Source organism: Branchiostoma belcheri, unplaced genomic scaffold (genome assembly GCF_001625305.1).
Source record: "Branchiostoma belcheri isolate BF01 breed outbred unplaced genomic scaffold, Haploidv18h27 scaffold47, whole genome shotgun sequence".
Classification (NCBI taxonomy): Eukaryota; Metazoa; Chordata; class Leptocardii; order Amphioxiformes; family Branchiostomatidae; genus Branchiostoma; species Branchiostoma belcheri.
This window is the reverse complement of record NW_017804098.1, coordinates 2,208,222-2,220,962: the sequence shown is the minus strand read 5'-3', so window position 1 is coordinate 2,220,962 and position 12,741 is coordinate 2,208,222. Positions and strand designations below refer to the sequence as shown.

The following is a 12,741-nucleotide window of genomic DNA, read 5'->3' as shown; positions in this document are numbered from 1 at the left end:
TTTTTTGACCTTTTTTATTCATCAATAAACATACAATATACAATGTAGCGAACCATCCCATTACCTAATAATAATAATCATAATGATGAAATAATAATAAATGATCATGATAATATAATAATAATATATAATATAATAATAACAGATCAAAATAATAATGATCATAATAACTCAACTCATAACTGATCATGATAACTGATAATATAACTAATAGTATTTTCTTATGTATGTATGTATGTATGAATGTATGTATGCATTATTGTCTTCGTCAGAAGGACTATGAAATTGTCTCGCCGGAGTGTGGGGAACTGCGGATTTTGCGATATACCTCTGGAAGGCATGATTCGACGTCCATGATTTTTGGCAGGCAGGTTACCGCTGTTGAGGTCGAAGTCAAGTACAAGTTTCGGCTTCGTGGGGGTCTGTGCGTCACGTTAGTGCACCTTTTGTGTTTGTGGCTTGTTAGCAAGATAACTCAAGTATTTGTAAAATGTTGATTATAATTCTTGGTGTGGTGCTTACTATTGTCGGGACCAAGGTTAAGTTCATTACTGAGCTTCGTGGGGGTTTCGTTGTGACTACAGGGGGCATTTTGTTAATTTTTCTTGTGAGCAGGATAACTTTTGTATGTGTGGATGGAAGTTAATGAAATTTGATAGGCATGTTACTGTGGTGGTCTCCAAGATTGAGTTCAAAGATGAGAGTCGTGGAGGTCGTTATGTCCCCGTAATAGGACCTTTTGTGTTTAGAAATCCCCACCTACATCTGCTTGGAGACAGCCAACAGCTGGATATAGCCGGGGAACCCCATAATGGGATGGGATCAAATGACGTTACATTGAGGGATTGTACTATAACTTCAGCAGGGGGAGGATAGGTTGGACATATGTCAGGTTATTTTCTACGGCCACACCAAGTAATTGCTATGGATGGCGTCCACTGGAGACCTTAAATCTAATTACCTTAAATTTAAGGCAAGCGCGCAATAAAAACACGAAGGGCCGAAAAACAGATGCCTAGATTTGGAATATACTAAACTGTAGAAGTACAAATGTTAGGACACAAAGAACACAAGAAACAAGTCTTCTATTTGTCATAAAGACAAATTAACAAAACAGCAGTAGTCACCCTGTTCTGATTCTTTCCTTTACAACATCTTCTCTTATTATATTTTGCGGCGCTGTCGTGACACTTTCAACACAGTAAGAATGTCTTGAACGTTTTTTTTCCAGTAACAGTCCAAACTCAAATAACGTAGGGGGGGGGGGGCTAACACGGGTGACGACGCATCTGTATAATCTGCGGCAAACCGTTTCAGGGTTTTCTGTACCATAAAAATAGTACAGAGATTCTTTTGTTCTTTAGACCAAATTGATTATTAAAAAGAGTGAAGAATACGCATGTTAATTTCTCTAGAACGATGTACCTCTGACGAAGACATGAGATCTCCGACCTCTAGTTTCATATCAATTTCATTTCATCTCAATTTATTTATAATACTGTTTTATTATTGTTATTGTATCATGTTGCCCAGGTTTGAATTATTTCGATAACAATTCCTTATGTATGTATGTATTATTTCAATTCAATTATGTTTAGTTTTGGTTAGTATAGAGGAGAAGCTTAGCATAAGGTAAATAAGCTTTTTTCCCTCCTCCTGCACCTGTTTTATTATCATTAATTTATTATGTATAATTTTAATGCTGTTGTGCAAATAAACAAACAAACAAACAAGTATTTAGGAGTAGGCGGGGCGTGATTGGCAGTAAAATGTGACTCAAATTTATCTATTTATGAAAATTCACCACATTTGTGGAATGATTGACATAACAGGTGACTACCACCTCTGCAAAGATGTCAAACCTGAGACCAGACTGTAACCACTCACACCGGGAATGTCCCAACTCTTTTCGATAAGTGTGGTGGGTTCTTTAACGCGTGGGTTGTGGCTCTCCCAAACGCGGGACCTCCATTTAACGTCCTAACCGAGGGACGGCCCTAACCGAAGCTAGGTAGTCATTTTCACCTGGGTGAAGTGAGGAAAGCCGTGTAAATGCCTTTCTCAAGGGCACAACATCGGTGACAAGGTGGGGTTTGAACCCCGGACCTCTTGGTTCCGAGCCGAGGACGCCACACGGTACGCCACACGACCCCACTCCATTCAATCCGAGAGATGGTCTAAAGGTCTCAATCTGGTCAGACTGCGACCGAACAGCAGCTAAACCTGGTCGCCTGGTTGTTCTTATCTATTAGGAAACTGAGAGGAGTCAGCAACAGGATAGAATCCTTTAACAAGGCTGACTCCTCCAAACAAATAATAAATAATAAAAACATGAATATACAAAATATAAGAGTAACAATAATAATAATAATAATGATAATACTAATAATGATAATGACAATAGTGGATGAAGAACGGAGAAATATAATGGATGAGTAAGTTCGTTAACAGTTATACCAAGTACTAATATTGTAAACGTCGAAACGGGTGGACAGTAGATGTAGGTAGTGTTTGGATACGGCTTGTTTAAAACGTTTTTCTGATGAATTTGGAGTTAGCCTGAGGCGTCTGATTTCAGTTGGAAGGGCATTCCCTATGTGTACAATTCTTAAGAAAAAAGAGTGCTTAAAAGTCGTTGTATGGCATTTTCTTGGCCAGATTATGTGCTCTCAAGTAGGGATGTGGAAAGATTAGGAAATTGTCAATATCTATATCGTAAAAACCTGAGAAACATTTGAAAATTAAAACCAAATCAAGTATTTCGCGTCTGTATGACAAAGGTAATAGTGAGCAAGTAGACAGCCTGTCTTTATATGTGAAGTCAGTGGAGTAATTATTGATGTGTGACAGGGAGTTGGAGTAGCCCTCAGCAGGTTAGAACTCTTTATGCATAGAGATATAAATAACTTGTACAGATGCGCTGTGATGAATTAACACGCAATTTGAACACACTTAGTTGCAAACAAGTTCCTTACGGTCGAAAATAACCCGAGAAAGTCACATTAATACACATGTACCATTAAAATATTACTGTTGACTTATCATGTCGAGATTATGATTCTAGCGAAGATAGGAAATCGATCCCGCAATACTAATTCGAGGATAAAGGCACACATCCGGAGAAAAACTCTGGGGTTTGACCCCTTGTAGACGCACGGGGTAATGCTCACTTAATCAAAGTGGCTCTTGTAGCGTTTCAACGAAGGGCTTACCTGTATAATGTAAGGGCTTTCCCGCCCACTGGATAACCCACCAGTGTCATCTGGAATTACATTTTAGATCAAATATCTGTATCTGTATCTGTATAGCCGGTATAACCGCCCTTCGGCGTAACACACCAGCTTCGCAGGCACGCGGCGCGGCGGCAGCTAGCTACATCACTCCGAACGACTTGTTACACTCAATCTTTGCACATTGATTTCAAGAGTTGTTTGAAGCTTTCTAGTGATGATGCCTTGGTGGCAACGAGTCCCAGTCGACGATAGTTCTGGGGAAATACGATTTTTTTAATACCACAATTCTTGGTTGATAACTCTGATATTTAAAGGCATGACTGTTTCTCTTCTTCGCAAGCTCCGAAGAGAACTATGTTTCCCGTCTATTTCACAGACAAACACACACAATTAGGGTAGTGAGCTCACCGTCACCTCAGTACGGTCGGGCATTTATTGCAATTGGCTCCTTAACTCAGTATCACCATTACTCTCTACACATTGTAGCTCTCATAGCATGTACATACTTATACAGGAGCCTAATACAACAACAACAAGTCATGTGCTGCGAGCTGGCGACCTATTTTACCCTGGTTGCCAATTGTTTAGCCAAAGTCGGGCTGGTCGGTTAAACCAAGGCTCTGTCCAGCGGATGTTTAACGCATCCTGACTTGTAAGTAACTTCTAACCGGCGAAGTTCAAAGCTCATCTGCGTGAACAAGGTTGAAAACATCCTGGCTAAGCAAATGATGCGTTACAGGTACACCTGAATAACTACTGACCTTCGTAAGTAACGTGGTTGAAAATACGACAATAACACAATTCTGGAGTATATCAGAGGTTACAACTACACAACATACTGAGTACAGCAAATGGCCACAATGTGACTGGGAACGCTAGCAAGGCAGGTATCTTGCAGAGAAGAGACAACATGAAGGTTATGTAACAACTGATTACGTACGCTATGTCGCAGGTACCATTGAGGATAACGTACAGTGCTATGACGAAATGTACGAGTCTAGATAAGTCAGTAAGAACTAAGGTAGCGCGATGTCGTATGAGATGAGAAAACATAACTAACGTCCTAGAATCCAGGTGTTCTCGGGTTAGTCATGGGAGGGTTGGGAGGGAATGTGACCGTACAGAGAAAGGTTGAGCCACGAATGACCCTTACGAGGGTTAGGGAGGAAGGGTCAGAGGGTCACGTGATTGTCTGTTCAGCCGACGGGAAACGAGATTTCTTGTTCTTTTCTTGGCTGGTATCAGATACTTAGTGGTGATTCTCATAAGTCACTAGTAAAGCCTTATCCTTGAATCGCGATCCCCATAATACCCCGCTAAGTCACAGTTTTACTTGCAGCTAGTTTATAACCAATAGAAACTCCTGCCCTTCTGGAACACTCGACCTTGGCTTGCCGTTCGAGAGGACATTTTTTAAACCCTTGTCACATTGTCGATGATCTTGTTAAAGAGACGTAACTTCCTTTGCGACACAGCTCCCTCTATCATTACAGAACCTTGTGTGAAGCTTATATAGCCAAAAAGCGCACGTACTAGCGCTTTTTCCAAAAATGAACTCTTGGATTTATAGTGGGCTTAAAAACTCAATGGGTTCTTTGTAGAACTTGTATTTTTTTTACAGTGAAGTACGTCACACAGGTCTTGGAGTGCAGCCTAATGAAACCCCCGTAAGCTCTACTGTGTATCTTCCTTGACCATCTCTAGTTCTCTGACTGAGCGATCACAGACCATGAAATGACATTCCGTAGACATATAGGTTTTATGTCAAAAGAATATTTGCCTTGTGCGGTGACGAGCAGACAGGGATTTAGCGGTGTAGCGACTTGCACAGAATGGAGATTAGTATGTATTTGACAGGCGTTTTGGGACCCATTTGGTTTTCATTCTGACGGGAAAAGTCGTATACAGGTATGAAAATAATGTCAATTAAAAGCAGGTTATATTGAAAAAAATGCAGATGTATTAGATGAATGATTGTTAACGTGTCAGTTGACTTATAACACGATAATTCATCACTGCGTCTTTTTAGAATGAATGAAAAAGCTTTATTGTACGTTAATGCTCTTACAAGCTAAGTACAGGTCATGTATAAAGCAGAAATAAAAATTACAGAGATACCTTTGTACGGATATACATGTACTACAATAATGAGCTACTACATTGTATGTACAGGTTAAGCTTTTCGCTTCTAAAGGCAGTTGACGCAGGAATTCCATTATTAAGATGTACATTAATTTTATATTTCATCCATAATCTGTTGTCGCTACTGAAACTTATGAATTGTTCCGACAGACGTTGAAATATGGATGATGAATGGGGTGAATTTGTAAGCACCTTATTCGCCCTACGCTTTGAATTTCTATTGGGATGAGATCCACTGCAATCATTAAGTAAGCATGCTCATCATTTGCTCGTAGTACGTTACCACTGAAACGGTTAGAACAAAATGAAAGCAAGGGCCTCAGAAAGTAAGTGCCCGACTTACACACTTTGCTTTTAAAGAGGGAGGTAATTTTCCTGATCTTCCATGAATCTATTTTATAATAAAGGATAGATTATCTTCAGATTAGATGCCCCACTCATTTCACTAGAACACCAGAAGACCCACCTTAAATCCTTTATAAGCCCATGGATAATGCTTACAATGCTCACGTGTACATGGCAATACTGACATGTGCACGTGCGCCAAAATAATGCCAGTGCCAATGAATACTTATTCCTTACTCTCCAGGCAGAGGTTTTGGTTTTGATTTATTTTTGGCGTGTTTTTAGGCTTTTTTTAATCGAGGTTTCTTTTTTACACTGGACATACATGTATGTGTTATAATCTAAAATGCATTATTAAAAAAAAGTACAATGCGTTATTCAATAGATAAATACTAGAAGGCTTAACACCACCATAGGTGTCCTGTCCTCTGTATAATGGTACGGTCCAAAAAGTGGTCGGTTATTCTAATAACCGACCACTTTTGATGTTACCGCCAGATAACCGATGTGAAATGGAGCTTTCTGATTGGTCGATGTCTTCTGGCTATATGACAATAAAGGGACACTTACGTTATTATGATACGAGTAATGTAACTATAAACCCCAGGTACAACTGGGTCAATGTAATGAGCAGAATCATTCAAATTATCGTCTGTTTTGGAAAAATCTCCTACTTTGCCCTTAAGGGTCACATTTGTCAGCCAATATTCTATTATTGACTTGTTCGTTGACAATATTTCGAGTAATCGGTTGCGTGGTACGTCATTGACACTACATTTATACTTAAGTGCAACATCATCACATGTCGACTGGGGAGCGTTTTCTGGAAGATTTTTTCCTGCTCATCTGGGAATCATTTTTTAAAGTTTTCGTTTGGGCAAAAAACATTTGGAGGTCCCGACAGAAAAATTATTGTGTTTACTAGTACACTATCCTCTGAAAATTTTGTGGCCATACTCTACATCTGCCGTTTACGACTTATGAGTGGGGGAACTAATAAGATATTAGCACAAGATGAAAGATGGTGGAAGCTGTCTGAATGCTCCTATGCTTATAGAACTTGTCGTGCGTAATAGTTTTAAATCCTTCCTTGTACTATCCCATAGATAGTTGTGTTGGGATTTTTTGTCTTCTATCGTACAAAATCTGTGCACACCCATATTACATATACTAAACATCACTGGCTTTGAAATGGAAGCGTGGGACCTCTTGAAAGGTTAGGAGTATTAATGAAACACCGCCTTAGGCAATGTGTTTCCTCGTATGTTTTTGTATCTTATTGCGTTTTGACATACTCATATTTACAATGACTTTGTCAGGGGTGTTGCTCTGATTTGAAATTTACCAATGGCTTTCATAAATGGTTTTGGGCAGTTTGCTTTTCATTATCATTTACAAATAAGACGTCAATTGGGAAAAAAGCGTGTCATGTGCACAGACCCGTGTCACCTTTCCCAGACTGTTTATACCCCAGTTCCACTTAGACGGCGCTCTCACGGCGCTCTCTCTGCGACCTGAAATTGGCCAGAGCGCGGAAAGAGCGCCAAGGTCGCTATGTAAGCGCGATGAGAGCGCCATGAGCGCCGTCACCTCGGCGATGGTAAGGAACAGGTCATACCATTGCCATTAGAGCGCCGAGGACGTACGGCGATGCAGCAATGAGCACCGTGAGAGCGTCGTAATTCTTCAGTGAGCTTTGAATTCGTGAATTCCACTAATAACCCCATTCCACTTAGACGGCGCTCTCACTGCGACCTGAATTTGGCCAGAGCGCGGAGAGAGTACCAATGTCGCCATGAGAGCGCGATGAGAGCGCCATAAGAGCGCGATGAGAGCGCGATGAGAGCGCGATGAGAGCGCGATGAGAGCGCGATGAGAGAGCGCGATGAGAGCGCGATGAGAGCGCGATGAGAGCGCGATGAGAGAGCGCGATGAGAGCGCGATGAGAGCGCGATGAGAGCGCGATGAGAGCGCGATGAGAGCGCGATGAGAGCGCAGTGAGAGCATACTAGTCATATGGGGGGCTTACACCCTATATTTTGTAATCTAAATATGATGCAGAATGTACAAGAATGACTTTGAAAAACAGAAAACGTACAAAATTTCGTTCTCTATTTCCGTAATTCGTTGAGTGAGCTATGAATTCGTTGATCGCCCAAAACCGTTGCTGACATTTGAGTTTTTGGTCGCGCAAAGAGCGCAAAGAGGTCGCCGTAGAGATTCCACTTGAGCACGTTTTTCGTGGAGTTCGGCGCTCTCTCTGCGCTCTGGCCAATTTCTCGTCGCGGAGAGAGCGCCGTGAGAGCGTCGTCACCTCTGTGCTCTATCGTACAAAATCTGTGCACACCCATATTACACGTATACTAAACATGTACAATATGTGTTGTGATTTCAAGTGGAATGCGGGACTTACAAAGAGCTAAGATGTGCTGGATAAACCAGACAGGGTCTGCGGTGTCGTGGTTATGTTTTAATACGAGACACGACTACACATGTCTTCCAGACACTTCTTAGACAGAGCAAAGCAAAGATAATGTTAGATCTATCCCTCAAGACTGCTGAGAATAATAAAAACGTCTGTGAGGATGTCAAGATTTAGATTTTTGAACATTTATGACATAAACAAATTTCAACTTGTACTTTTCGTAGCCCAATATATAAACCATAAACTCCCTGATACATTTGATGATTTTTTAAATTTTCGCTCTCAGATTCACAACTATCAAACTCGCAAACGTTCCGATTTTCATATCCCCCTAGTAAAAACTTCTCTTGCCCAAATGTCGATTAGATACAAAGGTGTCACCTTATGGAATGAACTAACTCCAGCCCTAAAGAATCCTACCTTGTCTCTTCTCTCACTCAAACTAGCTCTGAAAAACCATCTGATAAATGAACCTAGCCCCCTGTAGTAGTTTCATTTAGTGTTTTTGTCTTATTCTAACTCATACCAATTATTATCATTATCATTATTGCACTGTACTTATAACTTACATTACCTTATTTCATTGTCATTAATTTATACCGTACATTATTTGATTATCCTTACTGTATTATTTCCATCTTCTATTGTATTGTTTCCATTTATTGATTATATTTAATTTTGTGTAGTTTAGAGGAGGAGGGCCTTGTATAAGCATTCCATGCTTCTCCCCTCCTCCTGCACCTGTTTTATCCTTGTTTTGTATTATTATTGTCTGTTTTGTTTATGTGCAAACTAATAAAATAAAATAAAAATCAAATCAAGATCCATATTCTATTGTTCGCAGACGTATTTATCATTTAATGCAATATGATTATTATTTGGCATCTATATATTATATCATTCAATCACTGGGTAATTGTTTTCAGTCATTAATAGGAAACGCGTTGAACATTGAGCAATCACCTCATGTAATTTTCATTGCATATGTCATTCTATGAATAGGATATTGTTTTCATTAATTGATAGACCATGTTTTGGCGCATCTAAACTTGATCCATCTATCACATTATGTCAGTCTCTTGGCCGTGATCCAGATTTCAAGGGTATTTTCCACTTCATCTTAAGTAACTTTGAACACAATGCACGAATTGTCTGAACGTTCTCTGCAAATCAGTCAAGCTACAGCCGTTTATGTATGTTTTATAGTATTTCTAATCTGAAACTGTGATTACCGCTTGTATTAATGTTTTTAATGAATTTTATTTCCAGAGCATTATCTAATTTATTGACTAGAAGGCAGATTTACGAATTCTCTTACCAGAGAGAAAAATGAGATAGCACCATGTTTCTGAAACAAATTTATCTCCAGTATCAGCAATAGTGAAATATGTAATCAAAATATGTTATAATTGAAATAATCACGATGTCCGGCACTTCAGCATTTGAATAACCTTATACCTGTCTCCTGTTACTGTATTGCAATGAGTATTATACTTGATTGTAAAAGCAATTAGCCTTCGGGCATGATTTTGCAAAATAAAGTTATTATATACACTGTCTGATGTACACCATCTAGACATAATCGTCATGAAATATAACAAGCAAATTAAAATGGGCTCGGATTTTACCTATCAGAATTAAAAAAAAAACTGTTTAGTGCGTGTCCAATTGGCGTCAAGGATTCGATGCCAATCAAACATCTGTATCTGTATAGCATGTATAACCGCCTCTCGGCACGGTGGCAGCTGGCTATATCACACAGAACGATTTGTTGCACCTAGCCTTTGCACACCCAGTGCGTTATACGCCTACGTACACACTCCGGGATAGAAGTCTTTTGAATGAAGGTTTACGTGAACGTCTGTTATTAGAGTATTCCACCTCGAGCATTTTAAAAGCACCTCTGTCCCCTGGTCATATTTGAAGGGTGGATCAACAGTTGATGTGCCACAGTGCTTTCATCTCACACTCTTTATACACGTGAGGTCCTAGGCCTGGCGATTTATCCCCTAGCTTCAAATACGAACGCTTTCAAATCAAAGGGTATATGCAGTACCAGGGCCCAGTTCTGTGGAACCAACTTTCCAGGGAGCAAAGACAGCTCTCAACTTTAACATCTTTCAAAGACTCTCTGTGAGTGGGACTTGAGTGGCATATGTTTTTACGATTGGTATGTATGTTGAATTGAAATTGTAATGTATCTTCTTATTGTGTATTCTTATTTTCCCATGTATATTGTGTATTTTATATATGTAACCCCTGGGATACCTGAAAAACAGGTCAGTTAGACCTAAGTGTACTACTCTGGTTAAATAAAATAAATAAAAATAAATGAAAAATGATTCATAACATCCTTGCATAAGCAAAGTTAGAAAGAAGTTGTATGTTCTTACATATTTACTTGCACTATACCGCTTGGAGATTTACCAGTCTCTTGCAGATATCTTATGTTTTATGTTTCCAGACGCTCTGGTTCTTCCTAATTAGCTCATTCGGGAATGACGTCTAATGAGGACACCATCAAATGAAAGTAAATCTTGTACTGTTGATGTTTATAGATGTGTTATTGCAGTTTCTAGGGATTGAAAACCACTTTTAATGTCATCTTTCCAGTCTTATCTTGCCAAGGTGAAAACAAAAGTATATATATTATAAATATATTGATATTTACGGGGCAAAAATGCCGAAAATTGCGACAGGAAAACGGTTACTGGTAAGATCCTGGGCTGATGTTTTGGGTACCACCAATAAAGAACTCATCTTGGGGCTTGTTTCTGCACTGCTTAAAATGCCCAAGGTATGAAGTATTGAATAGAAATGTGCTAATGTGGGGTAGTATGTGTCAATATCATGCAGATTGCCTTTTACAGAATATGTTAATTTTGCCGCCCTGAAATTACATCGGATGCCTTTTATAATTGTTACTTTTCTCGGAAAAAACGTCGATCTCTCGCGAACTCATGAATGAGGCATGTAATATTCCACCACTAATATTCGCAGAGCGCAGACAATCACTGGACAAGAAAGCTACGGTATACATGTATATCAAGAGTTCCACGATCTCATACCTTCACCAAAGGCGAAGGTGAGAGGTGTCGGCAGTGAAGCTACTTAAGAACATGCTGGACGAGGGTCATCCCCTCCATGACCTGGTCCCACCGGCCAGGACAACGGCCACTGGGAGGACATTAAGAAATGTAACTGCACTTGCAGTACCAGCAGCCCGTACAAAAAGACTGAAAAACTCTTTCTTACACAAGGTAATATGCCTGTACAACGAGTCTTTGCAGTAAGACTCTCAGGAGATCTCTGGACTTTACTTTAGTGCCCATGTGCGGCTTTGTAATGTGTTTGTTTGTGTGTCAGTATACGTGTTGTAATGTTAATTTGTATTTGTATTTACTACACAATTGTAAAAAAAACAGTGTTATTCAGCTTGTTTGTGCACTTGCTGCAAGGCTGATTTTTATGAATAAAACTTGAAAACTTGAAACCAAAAAAATGTTCATTTCTAACGACAGGCTTATAAAGGGAATATTCTTCTTTTGACACAATATATAATGCGACGTCCAATTGAGAGCACTTACAGTAAGAGGATACGTAATAAGAAATTGGCACATTTGCTATTGAAATATGCCGATAAGACACAGCCATGGATACCTTTAGCTGACCAGCATGCACTACCCGGTTTGGATCATATATTTCTTGTAGCTTGACACTGATCGTCACTTCTTTTAAGAGTTATTTGTAAAGTAGAAGCGACCGCATCTATATAGATGACACAATTCTACGCTGTTAGATTTCATCAACTACCTGTAAGATGCACGTAATTATATAAAATACAGTGTATAAAGGTGTCAATGAATCATGAAGACATTTGTTGTACATGTATACCCTCTGGGTAAGGTTCGGGTCATAACAAAAGACAGTTTTAACATACATGAATACACACCCGACCCAACACTAGTACTATAGTCTGGTAAGTGAATTCGGCTTCTCCTCGCTTCTTGGTTATGGTGAGGATGTAAAAATAGATATGTTTTTAATGATCAGAGGTTTGTCTAAACTCATCAGAAATATGAATTTGTCCGCATTATTTACTGATAAAGTAGGGAAACGCTGATTGTATCATACTAAAGAGTTCAACTCTCTTTTTTGTTGTAAACAAAAGATGCTCATTTTCCATTTTCAAATCGTATCGTCGCATTCGTTAATAGCTGGTAAATAGGGTTGCTTTTACTCACCGATCAATCGCGATGACCAGAAGAGAGTTGGTGGACACGTACAGAGATGCCATCCGCAGGTAGTTGATGACTGTGCATGTGGTGTCGCTATATGTCCAGTAGCGGTCAGGGCGGACTATGTAGTAGTCCATTATCAGCGGCATGCAAACCACAGCGACTATGAAGTCGGAGAAAGCCAGGTTTGCGATCAGCGCGTTGGTGATCGTCCGCATTTTCTTATACGCGGCGATAACTATGAGCAATAGGAGGTTGCCTACGCCGCAGACGCATATGGTTAGAACATACACTAGTGCGAGGAATTATTTCACGCCAAGCGGCTCACCGGATTCCTCATGCTCAAGGGGCTCACGAG

At 39.7% G+C, this 12,741-nt stretch overlaps 1 protein-coding gene across 1 annotated transcript in view; it reads right to left on the bottom strand.

The window, feature by feature from the left end:
• The window catches only part of LOC109479138 (prokineticin receptor 1-like), a 19,891-nt gene extending 7,166 nt beyond the window's left edge, over positions 1-12,725 (bottom strand). Inside the window, exon 1 of the mRNA XM_019781006.1 lies at positions 12,390-12,725. Coding sequence (XP_019636565.1) covers positions 12,390-12,601 — 212 coding nt within the window. The 5' untranslated portion in view covers positions 12,602-12,725. The remainder of the gene's footprint in view (positions 1-12,389) is intronic.
• Between the last annotated feature and the right edge of the window lie 16 nt (positions 12,726-12,741).